We start from the raw sequence: 21,452 nt of genomic DNA, 5'->3' as shown, positions 1-21,452 counted from the left end.
ACAAGTCTTTCTGAGACCCTCAGGCTAGGACTTTTGTTTCTAAGGGTTAAACTACAGTTCAAGCTTACTCAGAAGTTTACCACATGCTGAATACATTGTCCTTTGCCACATCAAAAGCAGACCGAGAAGCAAAATGTGTGAAAAATGCCCAGAGAACATAGCATAATAAAAGCAGCCAGATTTAGTTAGTTATGTTCTCTGATGCTGTCTTCCATAAACTACCAGGCAGGCTCAACATAATCTAAATGTATGTGCTTACTGTAGGGTTAACCTGAGACTTTCCTAATATTGCTCCTAATTATCCTGCTATCTTTATTGAAATCTCCCTCTCAAAAGTTGAATGGTCGGAACCATCAATCAAATCTAACCAATACTTCCATTGAAAACCCATTCTGTGGCACATAGAGTCTTAATCAAGTGAATACTAATAGCACCAGCGCTTCTTTCAGTTATTCCTATTTCTGAGAAGGATGGAAAAGTTCTTCACAATTTGCCGGGCAAAATGGCATAAGAACTTAGCTATTGTTCTGCAAAAGGCTGTAGACCCTTGGCAGTGAAGTCTTGCAAGTGCTGCTCTCTCTCGTGCTTGCAAAGTACTGTGTGTGTCCTGGCAATGTAAACTCCAATATGTGAAGTTTCACATGCCTGATAGCGTGTTGAGTTAATTAGTGTCTGATGAATTCAGTATTATGGATGCAGCCTTCACTACTTGGGCAGTTCTAGGTAACAATCCTAAAAGACTGAAAAGTTTGAATTTCTCCTAAGCCCTGCAAGATAGGGAAGAGTTCTGATGTGAAAGCCATAAATAGAGAACTGAGTGAGAAGGGGAACTGCTTGCAGACCTGATTTTGATTTTAGTCTAATGCAGCTGTCCCAGCTCTCTCTATGGTCAGGGGGAAAATGCTCCCTGCTCAGAGCACAGGTGTGTTACAGTCCCTCCACATCCCCAGTGGGTTTCAGTCACTCCTGTTTCTTCCCAGCGTTTTTTCGCTTTCTATGCTGGGCCGCGGGGCCAGGCAGATTTTGCTCAGCTGTGCAAGCCCGGCTGCCAACAGAGTTGTCTGTGACGTTCATTCAAACAGGAAAAAAAACCCTAACAACCTAAACCCGCAGATCCCAAAGGTACACCCCCTGCACCCAGCCTCTCTCCCCCGGAGCCGGGCCGTTCAGGGGGCGGCTGCTGCGGGCCGTGACAGCCGGGGCAGCAGCCGTCAGGGAGCGGGGTGAGCAGCTGCCGGTGCCGGGCCGAAATGCAGATGTGCTTTTAAAGCACCACCGCCAAACCGCGTTCCGAGCGGGTAGCCGCTGGCAGAGCCGTGTCCTCTGTTAACCGCGGGGGGGGGGGGGGGGGGGGGGGGCAGAGCCTCTCCCTGGCTGAGGAGAGCCTCTGAGGGGAAGCCCTCAGCCCCCGACCCCTGCAGCTCAGGCCGGAGCTGTAGCTGCGGGCCCCTGGCCAGGAGGCGCGGAGCAGAGCCGCTGTCCTGCGGCGCTCTGACCGTGTCCCCTCACGGCTGCCCGCCCGCCCGCCGCACCGTCCCCTCAGAGGCGGCCACCAGCCTGACGACCGCGGCGCGCCAGACCGCCCGCCCTGCGCGCGCAGCGCCCCCCGCCCCGCGCCGGAGCAGCAGCAGCACGTCATCCCCCGGGCCCAGCGCGCAGGCGCAGCATTGCGGTTCCCTGCCCGGGCCGCCCCCCCGCAGGAACAGCTGGGGGCTGTACCCACAATGCCGTGCGGCGCTGCCCACTCCGCTCCATCATGGAGGCGGCCGGCGCAGCTGGCGCAGCTGGCGCAGCCCCGCCGCCCGCCGCCGCCCGGCCCCGCACCCCCTGAGCCCCGCGCACCCCTCGGGCTCCAGCATGAGCGGCGGCGGCGGCTCCTCGGCACCCGGCCGCTTCGCCGACTACTTCGTCATCTGCGGGCTGGACACTGAGACGGGGCTGGAGCCGGACGAGCTCTCCGGTGAGTGGCAGGGGGGCGGCGGCCGCTCACGGGCGGCGGGGGGGCGGCGGGGGGCCGCTCTGCGGGTGGGTCAGGCCTTGGCGCCTCCCGGCGCGGTGGCTGCGGGGCGGCTGAGGGAGCCCCCGCCCCGCGCTGTGCGGCTGCCCCGGCGCTTGCCGCGCTGAGGTGCCCGGCGGCGCCGAGGTGCCCGGCCGCGCCGGTGTGCGCTGGTGGCCGAGCTCCTCAGGAGCCCCAGGGAGCTGCCCCTTCCCCGCGGGCGGCCTTTGCGAGGCACGGGGGGGCGGCGGGGTTACCTGGCGGCGGCTGTGCCCCGGCAGCGCCCCGCGGGCCCGGCTGCGCTCGCCAGCTCTGCCCGGGCTCTCGGACGCTCGAACTGCGCCGGGTCCGAGCGAGTCGGGTGGCGGAGAGACAGCGAGGGCTCTTCGCTTGTCCTGTGTGGAGTTGTGTTGTAGCACAGCACAAGAACTTTCTTCCGGCGGTATCTGAAAAGAAATCAGGCTGAGAAGTAATTACTCTGTTAGATGAGGACATTCATACTGCCTACACAGCTCAGTCGGATTGATCTGTCCTGCCACACTGTGTCAAACCCGGGTTTTTAAGATTAAAATTCTGTTCTTTGTTTTAGCAGCACCTTTTTTTCAGCTTTAGTTTCACTGTACTGGCTTCAGTTAAATTAGATTGTTGTTAGCATCTCTCTTTGGAAAGATAGAGGAATACACTGGTGAAGACCTCACCTAACATCAGTACCTGTTTTGTGTATTTGAGCTCAGAACTTGACCAATGATACATTCCTTCCTTTTTGGTTTGTTTTTTTTTTTCATTCCTTTTTTCCCCAGTTAATTGGCTTTTATAAGATGTTATGAGTGTTTTTTCACACCACTGTATTTAAACACGCACACACCCCCACCCAAATAAACACTTGTTTCTTGTGGAGTGAAATTTGTGTTATTAGAACTGACTTCTTACTTTGAACTCTCCTCAGCTTTGGCTATGATGGAAACTTCTCAGCTTCAAACAGGATTTCTCATCTGTGCCTCATGCTGAGCAGTACCTTATTATGTTTGTCTAATGTTAAAATAACTGTAGGCGACAATTTGAGGCTTGAAGAGTGAACACAGCATAATGGTCTGCTCTATAACAGCACTTTACAGCACCAATTTAATTTAAGTGAACAAGAGAACAAAATGTAATACAATTTCTTTGAAGGATATGTGAGGTTCCATGGATTTTTCTTGATTAAATCACAAGTGAACAGAATTTCTAGATTAAAAATGGTTCCTGATGTTAATTTTGTTATTTTTCATTTACTATGTATCTATTTGTGTGACATAGTGCAAGGCACACTCAGTAATACTCCCTGATCTTGATAGGAACATGAATAACTCTCCTCACATAATTGAATTTTAAACCAGCAGTGTATTACTTTGAGCTAGCTATCTAATAGTAAACTGGAAGACATCAGTGCCTTTTCTTAAATGTTCTGTCTGAGTGTACAGGTCTGAAAGCTGGATTATGATGTTCTTTCTGTATTTGCTTCCCCGGTCAAGGACTACACCTATAGTATGTAAAACTGTAGCGTGCAGTGTCTTGGGACTCTGCTGCTCCACCATGATACTGTGTAATGGTGTTGCTTGTGACAAGGTGCAGGGTTTAAGGGAGAAGAGGTTTTAGTATTTATTGGGGAGACTGATTTTTGCGTGATTTGAGGAAAGGGTTTCAAAAAAAGAAGAGGGAAACAAGGGGGAGGAAGATAAATTTACGATAACATTGCAATATATGAGCTAGTTGGAATTCAGGTGCGTTTTCTTGAGTTTGTTGTGCTATTAATAATGCATGATAGTGTGACTGATAATGCTTTCAAATTATGTCTTAGGATATAGTCTTCTCCAGTGTCCACTGATATAAATGGAAAGGGCCTCTGTTGATTTCAGTGGCTTTTGGAAAAAGCTTTGAAACACTTTGTACTTCCTGGAAGGCTTTCTTGTTTGAATGAAAGGGTTATTGTGCGCTGGTTTCCCCCCCCCTCCTTCTTATTTCTGTGCTGAAAAACAGATTCTGAATCCTTGTACTGTTGAAACAATTTGCTTCATAAGTGTCCATTGTTGGAAGAGAGGTGCTGGCACTTCAGCTGGTGGGTGCAGGGGTGGGGAGCGGGATGCTTCCCCAGCACGGTGAAGCCGAGCACGGCAGGTCTCTCCAGGGCTTTCCTGCATCAGAGCTGCCGGAGCTCAGCGTGGCATGATGTCATTGCTACGCCACCGCTGCAGGGAACTGGCGGTTGCTGCCAGGGCCTCCAGGGATGTTGCCGGCAGACTTTGTTCTCACCAAGCTAATGAAACTGTGTATTTCAGGTATTCAACCTTAATATTGATGATGCAGCGTTTTCTGCAGACTTGTAAATGAAGCATAAGATCATGAATTGATGCTTCGTCTAGTTACTTTGCTGGAAGAGACACCTCTGATAGCCTTTTTCCTTTGTATGTGGGAAGCTTACTAAATAGCACAGCTGTAACACTTTTTCCTCAAAAAGTTCCCAGACTGATGAAAAATGCACAGTATATGTATATGCATATGTTTTCTTTTAATATAGTGAGAAATACTGTATTTAGGACTTCATAGTTACCATGGGTTAAAGACAGTGTGTTCTTGATCACTAGGGCTTTTTTTATCCCCAAATTAAAGTGATCTGGTTATCTGGACATGCTTTCTTAGTTTGATAATTGTGTTCCCACTGGGAGACCTGTTAAAGCAGATAGAAAAAATTTACTAGGTGGCAGTAAAACAAAACCAACACAAGAAATGTCAAAACGCTGCTGAGCTGGACGAGAGAGGAGCTGAGGCACGTTTCCACATTTCCAGATGGGTGTGCTAGAAGTGGTGACAGAGATCTCTTAAGTATACTGCAAAGGTCTCTTGCAGATACATTCCATTCACAGAGGAAACTACAGAATGATTGAGGTTGGAAGGGACCTCTGGAGCTGAAGCAGGCTCACCTAGGGCCAGTTGCCCAGGACGGTGTCCAGATGATTGCTCGGTATCTCCGAGGATGGAGTCTACCCAACCTTTTGGGGCAACCTATGCCAGTGCATGGTCACTCTCACAGTAAAACCAGTGTTTCCTGATGTTCAGATGGAACCTCCTGTGTTTCGGTTTGTGCCCATTGCCCCTGGTCCTGTCACGGGGCACCACTGAGAAGAGCCTCCCTCCATCCTCTTTGCGTTGTCTCTTCAGCTATTTATGTCCATTGATAAGATTCCCCCCAAGCCTTCTCTTCTGCAGGCTAAAGAGTCCCAGCTGCCTCAGCATTTCCTCATGTGCATGATGCTCCAGACCCTTGAGCATCTTCATGGCCCTTTGCTGGACTCATCTGTCCTGTACTAAGGAGTGCAGAACTGGGCACAGCACCCCAGGTGTGACCTCACCGGCGCTAGGCAGAGGGGCAGGATCGCCTCCCTTGACCTGCTGGCAACGCTTCAACTAACGCAGCCCAAGATACCGTTTGCCTTCTTAGGAACAAGGGTGTGTTGCTGGCTCATGGTCAGCTTGGTGTCCACCAGGAAATCATGAAATGTGTCAACTACTGAAAATCTGCTGTCTGCAATATAACTCCTTGTAATGCTGCAACATTACGAGAGGATTTCTTAATTTAGGTTGTATGACTGTACCCTGGAAAGGTAATGAGAATGAAGTCGTGCCTATCTCATCCTTCAGCTGGAGTCCCTTATCTGTTGAGTGAGTTAGGTGTGATCTGAACGATGGTGGAAGTACTATATGGAACTATTGGAGTTTTTGTTTTGCACTTTTTCACTAAAGACTTTGCTTTCTTTTCCTCCTCCGTGGTGTCTTAGGCTTTAAGGATCACTTGTTGATGGAGTTTGTTACAGAGTGGCAAAACAAAGGATCAACTTGCCTTTGCATTACGTTGTGGGTAATTGTATGCTGGGAGTTATTGTTACAAAATATGAAACTCTGCCAGATACCTGGACACCATATTCTAATATAAGGTTCTATATTACATATGCCTTAGGAGTCTTGCATGTCATATCATAAAGATGGTAATAGTTATTTCAGAAATAACAGTGTTATAAAAGAGATACAGTATTTAAAAAAAAAAGGAAGAAAATGCTTATAATCTATGAAGAAAAGATTGATGCTTTAATATTAAGATTGTGTTTTTTAAAAAAATCTTAATCTGGAAGACTAGGGCTACTGACTTGTCTGTCACCAGTATTTCTTTCTGCCTTTCTGCCCAGTCTGAGCTTGCCTTTTAAGGTTTGGTCCAAGAATTGATTTACTTGGGTAGACGGACTTGTGTGCCTTTTGCCAGGGTCCTTATCACGGTGCTTTGAGTTGTCCATCTGATCATGAGCTTCATCCTTAAAGAAGGATGAAAATTAGTTGGAGTCCATCCGTATGTCCAGGAAATATCCTTCTTGTAGGCACCCTTCATGTGCCTTTTCAGAATCCATATTAGATCTCCTTTCACTCTAGTATATGATGATGTGATACCATTTTCCTTCTTCATCTCTCATACCTTCTTTTCTATTTAATGGTGTTGAGGCAAGAACTGTGTGTGTAGATGATGTAGCGTGACAGGACTGATTCCGAGTAAGGCATCTGTATGCTGGGACAGTAGCCACTTTATTAGTGCCAGTGTGTGAAATTCTAAATTGGTACCTGGTGTACAGTACTCATCTAGCTCCACTCAAAATTAAACTGACAAACTGATATTAGAGCATTTCTCCTCACCAGTAAAATAGAAATGTTGTCTAACCTCATCTCTCTGTAATTGAAGGGTCATTATTTTTCTATTTTGTTGGCTTCAGACTTAAAATGACAGCTTATCTTCATATGTTTCCTGTTGGTAGGGTTTATTTTAACAGTATTCCATATCAACATAAGCTTTAAAAAAATATGGGTGTGATGAAATGATTGAAGGCATTTGTCAAATACAGAAACCAATAAATTGCTTAGTATTTCAGAGTCAGGGTGGTAGCTTCCTCTGTAGTAGTCCATGTAGTAATGCCGATATCGAAACCTATGTTGGTTTCCAAGTTCAACAGACCTAAATAGTTGCAGGCTTTTATTTTGCCCCAAAGGTATTTGTAAAGGGTAGATAAAGGGAAAGAGGAGAAAGAAGAAGAGCTAGCTTAATTTAAATTATCAGATACAATTTTCTGTCTGACATTTGATCTGTTTTGTATTTTTCTCTTTTGAGCATTTTAATATTGGAATTAAGACATGGCATTTTGGGTTGGAGCCAGCTGTGGTTCTTGCAGTGAAGCTCCTCTGCAGTACTGTTTATTCCTTGGGTAAATAGCTTGTGAGTAAATCTCTCCATCTTTGCTATGGTAGTGGTACCATCGCTTGCTGCAGAAGCGAATTGTGTTGGTGGGAACCATTGCTTGATTTTTTTTTTTTCCAAAGGCTGAAGTGTTCTGTGAGTTTGAGGTTTTGTTTTTGGTGGTTTTTTTCCCCCTCTTCCTCTCTTTGTCCATAATGTGGATGGTATTGGTGCAGGCTTCCCACAGTTCCCGAATGGTGTGCCGCTTCCCTTGGGGATTCATTCTGAGACTGAAAGGGACGTTTTTCAGTTTCTCTGCTTCTCTGAGATTGCTAACCAAGGTGTTGGCTCGGTGGGGGGCCTCTCCCGTAGCACCGAGGCTTGGACCACACACTGTTTTCACACAGGTCACTGTGGATGGGCAGTAGATGGCAACAACTTTTGGCTGGACTTACACTGGCGCATGTGAAACATTTTAATCCGGATAATAGTTTATTCCGCTTCTCCCTACCCCCCTCTATCTTTTCCCAAGAAGCTGGAGCTGTTTGCTGTGTTTGAGTGCCAAAAAGATCTTTTGTCTCTTTGGGAACCGAGGCAGACGTGCTAGGGTAGCTGATATGTAGAATAAAGAATGGGAGAGCTGATGTAAGAGGGAAGCAGCTGTACTTTGCTGAACTACGTTTGAAGCCACAGTTTATTAGATGATGTTTCTGTAACGCCAATCTTGTGATTACTGTATTTGTATTTTAGGTTAAATTGAGCTGTGCGCTGTGCAGAATCATGCCCTCAAAACCCCCAGAACTCTTCATTCTTCCACGCTTCAGTGTTCGGTTACAAATTCAGCTTATTTGGAAGGCTCTTGGGTAAGGTGTGGGGGAGGAGAAAGGTTATAGGTTCTTGATTTGAGTGTAGGCTAAAGATGCTGAAACAGCGCCTAAGGAATTAAAGAGTTTACAAGTCTGACTTTTGAAGCCTTTTGAAAAAGCCATAGGAATTCCACCTTATTAAAGCAAGGCATACAAAGATGGGTTGATTTGGCTTTTTGTTCCTTCGGGTTTTTTGTGTTGTTTCTTTACAGTTTCTTTTGCCAATGAGGAACTACACAAAGAGAACATCTTAAATGGATTCTATGGGAAATACTGCCGTATACAAATAATAAAACACTTTTTTTTTTTTTTTCTCTTCTTAAATCTTCCAATTATGGATCCTGTAGTTACAAAATACTACAACTGTTTTTATCTGCCTTTTGAAATTAGTGATGTCCTGCTTGAGTGTTCTTGGTAATGACTTCTCATACTTATCTTTTGAATTCCCTCTAACCTGCAGGGCTCATGTAGCAGAAATAATGCACATGAAGTGACAATGTCAGAAGCAATTACTTAGTGATGGATGTTGCGCAGTAATTATTCTCTCTGAATTTCTTGACAACCCTTTCAGATTTGTGGTTGGTAGTCAGGTTTGCAGTGAATTGGAATGTTAACCCGTGGGAGACTTAAAATATTACTGCACAGAGAAGTTATCAAGCATTCCAGCACAATCTGATAAATGATGAAGTATTTCCTTGGAGTGCTTCTGTGCAAGGCATATTGCTGAATCTGTCCAGGAAAATGCCACTTTGCTTATTGTTCGATGGTCCAGAGACCTTTGTTTCAAACCTTGTAGAAGTGCAGCATATCACCTTTTCTATTTTTTTTTTGTTGTTTTTTGCTGGTTGTATGATCAGCCACAGTAGGTACAATGTTTACCTCTGTACTGAGTCTTTTACATGCTGATATTGAAGCATCTTGAAAAAGGAACTTTATTGCATTTCATGGATAAGTGATCTGCGGACAGGTAACATGGCAGTCATAAGCAACCTCTTCATTTTCAGATATAGCAACATTTCACTGTCTGAGGAAAACCAGTTTGGTTTTACAGAAACAGATATTCTTTCAGCATGACTTCACATGAGTTTGGAAAAGTTTTTTTTGCACTTGTAGTTGCTGCTGCTTGTGGCTACAGTTGAACTCTCTTACAGAAATGCGTGGTCAGAGGTCTCAAGGTTGCTGCAATGTAATGATCGGTGCATTGCTTCCATCCTCTACAAGCATAAATTTTTATGAGCTGTTATACTGTTTGCGTGTAATACTCATCCTTAACTTGCTACTTTCAGCAAGCTCCCTTACCAATTGTTGTTTCCTGATTTTGCTCCTCAAGCCCAGCACTGTCCTACTGAACTGTCACCAGAATTGCATTGTGGAAGAGATAAGTCTCTTAAGTTAACAAGGTCAGTACCAGCTCTGACCAGCGTAAGACTGTCATGTTCCTTTCTGGTTTTTTTTTGTGTGTGGTCTGGGAGCTTGGAATGTGAAATCACACATTCAGAAGTTTTGCTGTGAAGGCTGGTAAAATTTTTCTTTGTCAGTATCTCAATCATTTCTGAGAATGAGTCGGGCAGAGATTTTACAGCAGCCCAGGCCAATCTAACTGTAGGTTCTGTGGAACCACATCTCCCTTTTCCTGTCCTTACTGCAGTTGTGTGCTCCTGCCTCCTTCCCTTGCACAAGCACTAGCTAGTCCTGCTGGATGTGGTTCAGCGTAGCAGGTTCCAGGGAGCACCAGGCGTTGGTGTGAGGAAGGAGGTGGGTAGTGCCCGGCCATTGAACAAATTGGCATAGGTGCCCTGAAGCACAGCCCCATTGGGGGCCGTTTTCGAAAAGTTCTTTAGGCTGAAATCCATGTGGATGGTCTGCAGAGCACTGACCTGACCTCTAAGGGGTTTGTGATGCAGAGGGTGCGAGTTACTTACGGCTCTGTGAGGCTGCTTTAGTGCTGCAAGGTCATTGCAGGCGGTGGGCGTTGCAGAAGTGTCCCAGTGTTCACACCTCCCCTGGAAGCGTGCTCGGGATCCGTGAAGTCACCTTCACAGCACAGAGGTCTGCACGTGTATGTGTTAGCGGCCATGAGAATGGCTGCCATTTCACAGGTGAGGCCTTAAAAAGAGGAAATCTCATCCTGGAAAATGAAGGAATGTGGACGTGTCCACTGAATGAGGTGTATTGAGTGTTCTTTGAATAATTCATTGCATGAATAGTCCTGAGTCTATATGTGTGGGTGGCAGTGTGTAATCTGGGAAGTGCTTGTGTGGTGTGTATGTGTGTGGATATTTGTTTTTTTCAATTTGTGTGTCTTTTCTTCCCTTTTCTTCATCTAAAGTCTTCCACAGGTAAAACGATGTGTAACAATGTTTTGTTTTCCTCAGGCTGGACCAGGGAAGGGATTTAAGTCACGATGACCTTGGTTCTGTGGAACCACAAGCCATCGTCTTTGTTCATGACTTTGAACAAAGGGGTGGTATGTAGTTACAGGTGGTTAACTTGGGCCAGTGACTTGTGTTTTCAGCACTGAACAAAAGTACTGGACTTTGCTCTTCCTGTTCTAATCAGATTTTTGTATTGAAAACATTATTGAAAATGTGAATCGTGCCTAGTGAAGAAGAAAGGTAAGCTTGATGTGGTACATGTAAAAGGAAGAAAACTCAAGTGGTTGGTGAGATGATAAGGAAGAATATAGTCAGAGCTAAGACAAACTTTGGAGTTTTGTCATTTGCTGACAGTCTGATCAATGGATACCTGATTAATTTTCTGGTGTTAGAAGTAACTTCTATTTAAAAAAAAAAGGAAAAAGATGACTTTGTTACAGAGCGGTTTTTGGGGAGGGTGTTTGGGCAGTCCTTATTAAGGCAGGTTACTGCAAAACCCAGGTTTCAAAGGTTAGATAGCAAGGTGAAACATACTACACAGGACCCCTGTACTGAGATGGCTGTCTAGCAAAACTTTTTGCTGACCTCTGTATGTCATTGGAACCTGCCTGAAAGTCTTTCTGTGCATTTTAAAATACGCCTTTCTTTAATGCAAAACCTCAGTGGTATCCCAGAAGAATAGAAATACTTAAAGGACTGGACAGATGCTTCAATAACATTTGGTCCTTGTGCTTTTACAGATGTGTTTCCATCCGTCCTCAGAGCTGGAGGGCAATGAGAGCACAACAAGTAAGGACATTTAAATGGATGGGACACGTCACAGTGAAAGGAGATCCACAGGGGTTCCAGGAGGGTTGCCTGAGATGGTCTGTGCTTCTGTTTGCTCGGGCTTTCTGTCTCACAGAGCTTGGCAGTCTTAGAGGGGCATGAGGAAACAGCTGATTTCTATATTAAATATACTTAAAATGTGCTTGTCTTCACTTCTGTTTTATATTTCTAGTACACATGAAAGAGCTGTGTTCTATTCTGAAGTGAAGCCACCCTTTTCCTTTCTTGGTGTCTTCTGGTGCACATATTTCATATCTGTTGTGTAATGGGAGTGCCTGCCCCCCCCGCCCCAGAGAACACGCCAGTCATTGTAATTTTGAGTGCTGCTCCTGTTGTTTAGTTGGAAGCAGACCTAAATATCTTTCTGGAAGTCTTTTTGCTGTGGCTTGAACAGAAAAGTAGTTCAGTAAAACAATTCTGTTTTTAAGAACATTTCCTTGAAAATTTCTGCCAGGCAGTCTTGATTAAAATTCATGGAGTACATCTGCCTTCCCGTGTTACATGCAAAATGTTGTTTGTTGTTTTGTTTTTTTTTTTTAAAAAAAAGTGGGGGATTTAGGATGCTTTTAAAGATGCAAGCTGAGGAATTTATTTGGGATTTTCCTGTTTGTTTTTTAAAAAGCTGCTGTGGATTCTTGATGGTTTCTTCTGTCACTTCCCTGTCCCAGCTCTTCCCGCCTGCCTTGAGACAGTACCAGAAAAACAGAAACAAAAGCTTTTGGTTTCCTGACCTTACAGTCACAGAATGCAGATGTCCTCAGCTGTTTTTCTGTGGTTTTTTAAATTTATTGTTATAGCATTTGAAACTGTTCCAGAGTATGTGTGGCAATATATTCTGTTATCAACTCGATGAATGCTGGAACTTAAATGATGAGTGGACATATATTAACTCCTCTAAATTTTCCTTTGCTGTAGAGGGCTTGGAAGAATTTATGCTATCAAAGCACTGGGTGATCAAGAGATTATTTGTATCCAATGGAGTTCACACTACACATCCAGTAATGAGATGAACTCTCTTGTTTTTTATTTCAGTTCACAGTGAGGTTCTTGGTGTTGCAGTACTCGAAACATTACAATTCTTGAATTCGGGAAAGCAAAAGAAAATGGGAAAACAGCAGGCTCTTTTACAGTTGATGGATTAGGGTTAACTTATCTCTTTGTCCTCACCTTTTTGGTGACTGCAGTAGAAGAATTGTATTGTACGTTTTGTCCATTCAACATTCAGGTGTATGTTATATGCTGAAAGGAGTGTTTTCTCATGGGTTTAGGATAAGGGATTGTTACAAGCAAGTTTGGATTTCCTAGATGACAAACGGGGGGGGAGGGAAAAAAATGGAGCCTTTCGTCACTCTGGTTATTTCCTTCCCCTTCTCTCTACTTCTTTAAGGAAAGTCCTTCAGCTTTTACAGATGCAGGATGGCACTCCACCCAGCACACATTTCAGCTGCACTTAGGATGGATACCTAAGGAGAGGGCAGCGTGTCCCTAGTGCATGTTTGCACCTTTGCTTTAGCAAGGCAGACAGTGGACAGCCTTTGCCTTTGAGCTCTTTTGTCAGGGAAAGTGGAACACTAACTTGTGTAAAGACATTTTTAGAGGAAGTCCCAGGTGTGAAAATCATGGATTGTGGGTCTGTTGCAAATCCAATGGAATGACAGCCCCCAGAGGCAGTGGTTGAAACCCCGGATTTATTGAAGGCAGTGAATGAAAACCCTCATTCCAGCTGCTTAAACAGCAGTGCTGCACTAAAATGAAAGTGATCCTCAAGATTTTCTCATATGGATAACCTGATCTGCTTTAAAAACTGGTAAAAGTCCCAGTTCCAGTAACAAACTTGTCCCACCACTTCAGCTTTACTGTGCCAGGTGGATTTGCCAACAGGGGAAAGGGGGATAGAAGTGAAGGACAGAGGGTTTATGTGTTTCAGGATAAAAGGGAAGAATTCTTCTTTGTGTATATCCAAGGAGGAGGTTTGCTGGGGAAGGGAGCCTTCTCTAATGAGAAATACGTGCGGTTCTGGTTAAGGAGGAGGAACTGGAAGGAAGGAAACAAGTCATAATCTGAAGGCATTTGTCCATGGATGGAGTGCCTGTTTGCTTAAAGATTTGGCAGCTGCACGTTTTCTTGAATCATGGTCTTTATTCCAAGAATTCTTGTTCAATGTCTTTCTTGCCTTAGTCTGCCAAACTTTGGATGTTTATTGCCTACATTGAAGAGGGTGGGTTTTTTTGCAGTTACATATGGTTTAGTATTTGTTAAAGAAGGAATCAGAGAAACTTACTCTTTAGTTTTTAAAGTAAACTTTGGTTAATTGTTAGTATGTGAATAGCTCTCTAGGTATGTATTGAACGGACTTTTCTTTAATATTAGAATATAGGGTTCTGAAAAATCAGAATGGTATTGCTCTCCAGAGGGCTAGGTCTGTGGGGTTATTTTAGCTTCCCTCCTGTTGTTTGTTTTTTAAGGGCTAGAATGAATCAACAGATTGACATCTCATTTCACATCTAGTGTGGTACAGGCCATATAATTTAATTATTTGTTTGATTATCCCAGTTTTACTTTTAAGACTTGGAAATAGAGTATTTGACCATTTCCACTGGCAAGTGGAAACATGGCAAATCCTATTTTTAACAAAACTCTTTTACCTTTGCTGTTAAGATACTGATTCTTGGCTTGACTGTCTTTCCCTGCATGCATCTTAAGCACCTGTTTTTGCTTTTACAATGTAACAATGTCAACTATTGGTCATCTGTCAGCTTGACTAACCAAGAAGTCCTCAATACAGAAGTGTACACACCACCTCTTCCCCCCAGTGCCCCCCTTCCCCCAAGTTGCTTTCATTTGCTTTGTACTTTCACCCTTTCTACAGTCTGGATTCCAGAAGTGTGCACACTTTCTGTTTTGCCAGCCAACTATTTTTGTTTAAACTTGGACCATAAATTTTGGAGCTGGAGTAATTTTATGTTGGGTAAATATAATTATCTTAATATCTATAGCCTTATTGTGTGTGCTGAGAACGATTTCTGGCTGAAGTGGGAATCCTACTACTGTTTATGACATTAGCTGCTGTTTTTAGATTAACTTAATTCTAAATGTGTTGTGGACTGCTGACATTCTTGTATCTTTGGAAACAATTCAGACTTTTTTTTTTTTTTTCCCCTGTGTGTTAGGTCCTTTGACAGGTGTGCTATTGCAGTTACTCTGTTTTTATCCAAAACCCAAGAATGAGAGAGATTGTTTTCAAAATGTCCTATGATGTCTGTTTTCACCTAAGTGTGATGGCTTTGTGCTTCATTCTATTATTTAAGTGAAAGCAGGATAGAATTAGTCTGTTCTTTGTGTAGTGTTTATAATTCTTGCACTATTCAGATCCCCTTGTTGACTGATGTCTGACTTGCAACCGGCACTTGGGAAAGTCTCAACTCTTTGGCTGTCATGGTCAGATCAATCTCAAGCCCCAACCCCCCCCGCCCCCCACCACGCAAGCTGGGATGAATCCCACCGTTGCAAGATTCTTTGAAATGTGGTGTAGAAAGTGCAGAAGTAAAGGGTACAGTTACAGGGCTCTGTGGAGTCTTCTGAATCCTAAGTTCAGTTTTTCTGCATAGTACAGGAAAGCTGCCCTAAGTGTATGGCTCGTAGTTTCTGTTGCTGTTACAGACTCTCATTGTTCTTATTCATGTGTTTAATTACAGCAATATGCCTGTTGGAAGCTGTTTTATATTTACTTCATTAAGACATTCATTTTAGCAGCAGCAGGAATTGCATGTACAACCTCTGTGTGGTGAGAGAGTGTCCTTGTGTGGAAAGTATGAAGTTAATGTTTTGGATGTCGTGTATATAATAACTGTACACCAAGACCAAATGAGTTGAATTAATAACAGGCTGTATCATAAGAATGTAAAGAAGCTGTGTGGCAGGGTGAAAGCAACAAACCACTTAATTAGAATCAGTGTAGCTTTCTGGATGTCTTTGTTTTGTAATTATTTTGAGCAGATCAGCGGACTTGAACAAAGTGCCAGTATTGATGATTCTTTAAAATCAGCCTTGTGCAAGTGTTTATTTCTTTCATCGGGCACTTTTTCTGGTAACTAGTGTAGCTTCTTCTGACTTGCTCTTTACTGTCATAGAGGGAAAACTGAGCTAGATTCTATCTCTGAAATAGCTGCTCAGAGACTTTTTTTCCAGCTATTGTGCAGAGAGAAGTTCCTGTACAGTTCTTAGTCTTGCCTAATTTTTAGAGTTGCACCACAGCAGTCACTTCCCAAAACCTAAAACTAAACAGTGAATTGGCAGCATATACGAAAGACTATATAAGTTTTTAAAAAGTTTTGTTTGCAAAGTATCCCTGGCAATTTTTCTGATCAAGTTTGCCCTTTCTAATTAAAGACAACTTAGGACACATGGTATTGCTCTGGACTAGATAGAACTTTATTACATGAATGGAAACTTTTCATGGCAGAGTGTGGGTTACAGAGAAGAATGATTGATTCATGTATTGAAGAGGAAAAAAATCTGGGGTTAGAAGCATACTTATAAAGAAACAAACTACTCAGCAGGGAAAACTGAATCATTGCAATCATGTAAAAGTGTTCTTGGGGATTTGTATTAGAAATTTGTAAGCAATCCATCTAGATATGTGTTGCTGCTTTTGCTATAAGCTGCCTGAGAGGATGTATATGATTAGCAGACATAGCTTGAATTTACAGTGTACGTGTTAAGAGTTTTCAGTACAGGTCTAGCTTATTTCATGACTACACATGACGGTTTGACAGGAAATATGTTACTACTTAGCATAGTTACATGCAGCTAGTAATAGTGTTAGCAGCCATAAATTGCACACAAATGGTTGTGTTGTAAACAGAACTTCGCAAATGGCTTAGTCAAAAAAGGGAAAGGAATGGAGTGAGAGGTACGTCTCTGTGGTGGCAGGGTTTAAGTCTGAATTTCCAGCCCTTTAAAAAGGTCATGTTGTCATCTTTTGTTGAGAATTCAAAATTTCATCTTTTTAACTTACAGTAAATCCACTCTCAGTTGAAACATAATTGTTTATATATTGGGGGGAGTTCATAAATAATGGAAACTGCAGCTGTGCAACCTAACCAATGTTCTTATTACTGTGTTGGGAAGACTTTTTTTTTTCTCTCTCTTTCTTTTCCTGAAGAAGAGCACGGAAGGCAGTAAATCAGGGAAGAGCTAAAATTAGACTTGCAGAATTCACTTTTTAAATTCCCCCTCAAAGCTGAGGAAAGCTTGGTACATAGGGTTTTGCAGGTTACTGAATCGAAGAATGCTTCAGTTTATTATGGTTTCTGTAACTTTTTTTCTCTCTGTATAATCTTGTAGAAAAGTGTTATCCGTTGATATGGATGGTTTCACGCAGTTACTTCCAAAGCGATGCTGTCCTGCACAGGTTGCAAACTCCATGTAGCATCTCTGAGTTCATAAGTCTTACACATCAGACCAAGACACAGACCCAGCTGTCTTCTGCTCACAGGCTGAGCAGCAAGAGAAATCATACAGGTGAGAGCAGGGAGGAGCATAAAGATGAGAGCCAGAGAGGTTGCCAGGGTACGGTACAAACCTGTATTGGGATACAGCTGACATTCAGTAGGAGGTGATTCAGTAAGGTATCACTCAATAAAATGAGGTGTAGTTCCTAGCTCAAATGTAGGGTACTTGGAGTACATGCATTAGCTGTTCTAATGTGCTTGTAATTAGGACATCCCACATTACAGACATGTAGGCCAGCATCATTTAAGGTGGTATAACTAACGCTAGAGCTGGAAGTCTGTCAGGCCTTATGGTTCCATACACTGCAAATCGTATCAGATGTTTTTTAGAGGAGTGATGGGGGCTTCAAGGGGCTGGTTTTAACTACATATTCCAGCTAAATGTAATGCCTTTCAGCTCTTTGGTCATCTTGAACAGGTTGGTATGTGTGCAGTACAGTCCATTGAGTTCAGCTTACTGAAGAGGTGAGAGGGAGGGATTGGAGAATCCCCTGCCTCGTAGGTGCGATTTAATCCAGCCAGTACTGAGTGCACTTTGCTGCGGTGCAGGACTGCTGTGAGCTGAGCTCTGCCCACTGCAGAACGAGCCGGGCCAGGCTGGCGGTCCAGCATTGGGCATCCTGGACACCCCTCGGCTGGGAGGCTGCCTTGGAGCTTATGCCCAGCTGGTGACTTCCCTTTTGATAAGCAGGCTTACTCTTAAGAACTTAAGTCTTTTATGCATGTCTTTTTAAATTACATGGTAACAAATAAGGGGAGAGTGATACAGGACTATAATGAGGGTGACTGCCTGCATAGCGTAACAGGGGGAATAGCTTGCTTTTGCCACAGTTCAGATGGATAAAATAATTTCAAGTCACTGATTGCTGTAGCATCTTTGCTTCTCTTCCATCTTGTGGTAGAGTCTTAGAGGGTTGATGAAGTGTGTGAAAGAAGGGAGAGGAAGGAAGGGGCATTACTAAAGCCAGATGGTGGTTGCTGGTGTTGAAAAATCTATTACCCAGCATGGCAGGAGCCAGCAGGTGGGTGAGCTGGGCCTCAGGAGGAGCAGCAGCTGTAGGAGTCACTCAGTTACCCCTGTAAATTATGAAAACTCCACCATAGTCTGGTGTTCTGTTCAGTGCGCCAGTTTAAGAACCTCTGTGCCTGTGGTTTACTCTCTGCTTCCCTCCTGTTTTGTGGGATCACTGTGAGCTGATTAAGCTGTTTGTGCAGACGTGGGCTAAACTGGATTAGTGAAACATTAATCTTTGTTAACCCCTTCTTCATTCTCTACTTATTTTTTAATCCAAGTTGTTTCACTGATCCTATTTCGAGTGGGATGCCACCGATAGTGTTTTTTTCCAATGAAAAAGAAATTTTGAGGATCTCTGCTTCACTGTCATTCCTTTGCTGGGTGCAGCACCAGGTCTCATTCTGAACTGGTGCTTGTGGATTTGTACAGTGCCAAGTGAAATGATATTTCTCAATGTTTTCAAGATGTTATTTACATTACAAAATACAATGGGATTCTTACTGCTTTGAAGGTTTAATGTTGAGAAGCGTGTTGACCTGAAACTTCATGAAGTATTCCTGGTTTTTTTCCTTTGTCCTGGAATTTTGTATGTTTATGGATTTTTTTTATGTTGTATGACAGTTCCTGACAAATTACGTATATAGCAAATGATGTATATGTAGCAATTTGATTACTGTTTCTGCTTTAAATCCAAACTAATTGCAAGTTTGTAGCCTGTAGGGCAGTTTGCATCTTCATTTCTGTGGAACTTTTCCTATGCTGTGACAGACAGCTGAGTAATAATGGGTATGTAAGGATCATCAAACATTTTTGAAAGGCCTCCTTAGTCTTTAGCAGGTGATACTGTGTTCCATTAAAAAAAAAATAAAAAGAGTCCCTTTTACCTGGAACTTGCACAAAAGAAATTATTTACAGAGAAATCATGTTTGAGGACTTCTTTAATTGTAACTTGGATCAGTAAGGAAAGTACTTTCTAGCCATCACTTCTGCTAGAGGAGAGGAAGCTATGAAAAGCATGGTTTGACGGTAGCAGTTCTTTGATAATCATGAAGTATGGAACTCTTACTCACTCTGAAACTGTGGGATACATCATATTTTTATCAATTTATCTTCTCTAACGTCTTCATCTTCTCAGTTCTAGAATAAAACTTTGTCCATTTTTGCTGTGGTTTGTCTCCTGTGTTTGTTAAACCTGCACTTGTCTTCAGTATTTTTATCAAAACCACTTTAGTTAGTGCTGAGTTAATCAGATGGCTCATTCACACGGACAGATTTTGAAACCATGAGTTATTTTTGACTGCTGGAGATTTGCTGCAGTTGGTATTTTGCTGGAGCAGGGCGTTTGTGTCTGAGGCTTCTGACTGATCATAAATTTAGAAATTTAGGGTTAATTGCTTGTTAGCTCTGGATAGAAGCAAATAACGTTTGTGGATTCTCCCCGTCCCTGGTCTGTTGATGGGCTACCCAGTGACACCCACTAGCTGCTTAGCGGGAGAACCGAAGGGGGAGCTTAGGCAATGGACTTGCTGGTGCTCGGGTTCTCATTAGTTGCAACAGCAAGAGAACAAGGTGGCCAACATCCTGGAGTTGCACAGATCACCTTTGTGTTCCTGGGCTGAACTTTCCAGATGTTGTTGGTGAGCTGTCACTTGAGATTCCCTGCCCTGTCAGTATCTTTGGCATCACTGGTCTGAAGGTCCACTGGTTTCCTTTGTTACAAGCGTGAGGGGTCTTACAAAAAGAGATGGCTAAAGATGGAAGACTGTGCTGCTCTGAAAGATAAAATGAGCATCACGCTCATGTGGAAGTCAACACGATAAATATGATAACCAGAGCAGCATGGCTCTGGGAAAGAAGTGTAATATGGAGGCACTCCGGCAAGAGCAGTTGCTGTGCAGCAGCTGAATGGTTTGATGAATTACAGGAAGGAGTGTAAGTGTTGCCTTATGTTTCTGTCTGGATCAGTCTTGGTGGGTTTCCAGAAATCAATTTCTGTACTTTGATTAAATTATAGCAGACTTCAGGTCTAAAAAAATTTAAGTGTGTGTTGGAGAGAATATCTCTTGGGAGGAGATGGGGCAAGGCTTCTTAAAAAGTATAAGCATCCATTCAGTGGTGGTTTTGTGTTTTTTTTAATCAGAAGGGAAGAGCAGCATCATGTATTCTGCAATATTAATCGTCTTAATGAAAAGGTCTTCAAGTCACAGTTGGTTTTGTTTTTTTTTTCCAAAACATGCGTGACCTTGCACATAGGTGAACTCAATGATTGTGGTGTGTGGTTTCCAAGTTCATGAGAAAATTTAGCTTTCAGATATATTCTCCCTTATGTCTGTGGAAGAAAAAAGCACAACAGGAGCAAACCAGCTCAGTAAATGTCTGAGGTTTTTCCTCAGTTATCTAAAAGTTGACATTACAGCATCTGCACAGATGTTAATATAGAAAGTATTTATAGAAATAGGTATGTTAAATCTCCTGACTTATTTTTGAAACCTCTTTTACAGAGGACTGTCTTTACTTGAGTGTATGTTGGTGAACAGGGATGTGTCATTATGTCCTTTTTTCTTTCTCTTTCTGGGAGATTGGAAGTTTCTTTACTTATTTTCATCTTTTAAGATTGTTTTTAGCTCTTGCAGAAATGCTGTTATGATTTCTGTCACTGATTCTGCTCATTCCCAAGATGGTTATATTTCAATGAAGTTGTGTTGTTTTTTTCCTAACTATCCCCCTCTCTATACGTGTTTCTTTAGATTTTCCCAAATATCCTTTTTATTCACTCTGAACAATGATATTGAACAAAGTAATAAACAATATAGCTGAGTGGTTTTGTATGAAAATCAGCTGACCTGTGATTTTTCAGACAAAGAGGGAAAAAACACAATCCCTCTCAGTTTCAGTGCTAAAACCCAGAGGATTAGCAAAATAGATGTGAATGTTTTGGGTATTGAGACCTGTCCTAGGTCCTGATTCAGGGTAAGTTCCCTGTTTGAGGTAATATTTAAGACTTAGTTTAAACAAAGTCCAGAGTTATGTGACTTCTCAGCTGTCAAAGGACAAAGTTTTGTTTGGTATAATGTGTTTGTTAGATTCTTTATTGTGTATAGGCGGTGTTATAACTGTCTCTGTGTGTGGCTACTCTGTGGAAGTAAATACACGAAATGAAGATTCTGAGTTGGCTTAGAAATTGAACGTTTTAAATATTACTGTAAAAGTACAGAACAAACCCAACCAATTCTGAAATCAATTTCTATTGCCATGTAATTGCTGCATGTAAGAAAACAAGTGAGGAGTTGAAGTGTTTTCTCTTTTGCAGGTGTTGCTGAAATAGTTCCATTCATTTAAAGCATATGATTTCATGCAATTGTGCCTGATTGTTAGTGCAGCTGTCAACAGCTGCATGCTCATTTAACTAATTGCATTCTAGTAAGATAGCTAAGCTTATTTTAAGATACGCAGTTGTGTGCTTTTTTTTTTTTTTTTTTTAAACCAACTACACATGCTCAGAAGACTTTCTGCAGAAAGTTCTGTGCTATCACAATGAACAATCATTGCTCTGGAGGAGATCTGAGAGCTTATAAACAAGACTGTACATGTACGGGATAGCATCTGTGAAA

The 21,452-nt window shown here is 42.8% G+C and overlaps 1 protein-coding gene across 12 annotated transcripts in view; it reads left to right on the top strand.

Moving 5' to 3' along the window:
* Window positions 1-1,726: 1,726 nt before the first annotated feature.
* Window positions 1,727-21,452, top strand: part of DENND5A (DENN domain containing 5A) — a 70,811-nt gene continuing 51,085 nt past the window's right edge. For 6 of the 12 annotated variants that reach the window (XM_040608155.1, XM_040608157.1, XM_040608154.1 and 3 more), the window contains exon 1: window positions 1,734-1,960. In XM_040608155.1, the coding sequence (XP_040464089.1) occupies window positions 1,858-1,960 (103 nt within the window). In that variant the 5' untranslated portion in view covers window positions 1,734-1,857. Of the gene's footprint in view, window positions 1,961-21,452 lie in introns of all 12 variants that reach the window. The other 6 variants (XM_040608147.1, XM_040608150.1, XM_040608148.1 and 3 more) reach the window with 2 other exon arrangements.

This window comes from Falco naumanni, chromosome 10 (assembly GCF_017639655.2).
Source record: "Falco naumanni isolate bFalNau1 chromosome 10, bFalNau1.pat, whole genome shotgun sequence".
Taxonomy (NCBI): domain Eukaryota; kingdom Metazoa; phylum Chordata; class Aves; order Falconiformes; family Falconidae; genus Falco; species Falco naumanni.
The sequence above is the reverse complement of the archived record's forward strand: the minus strand, read 5'-3'. Positions and strand labels throughout refer to the sequence as shown.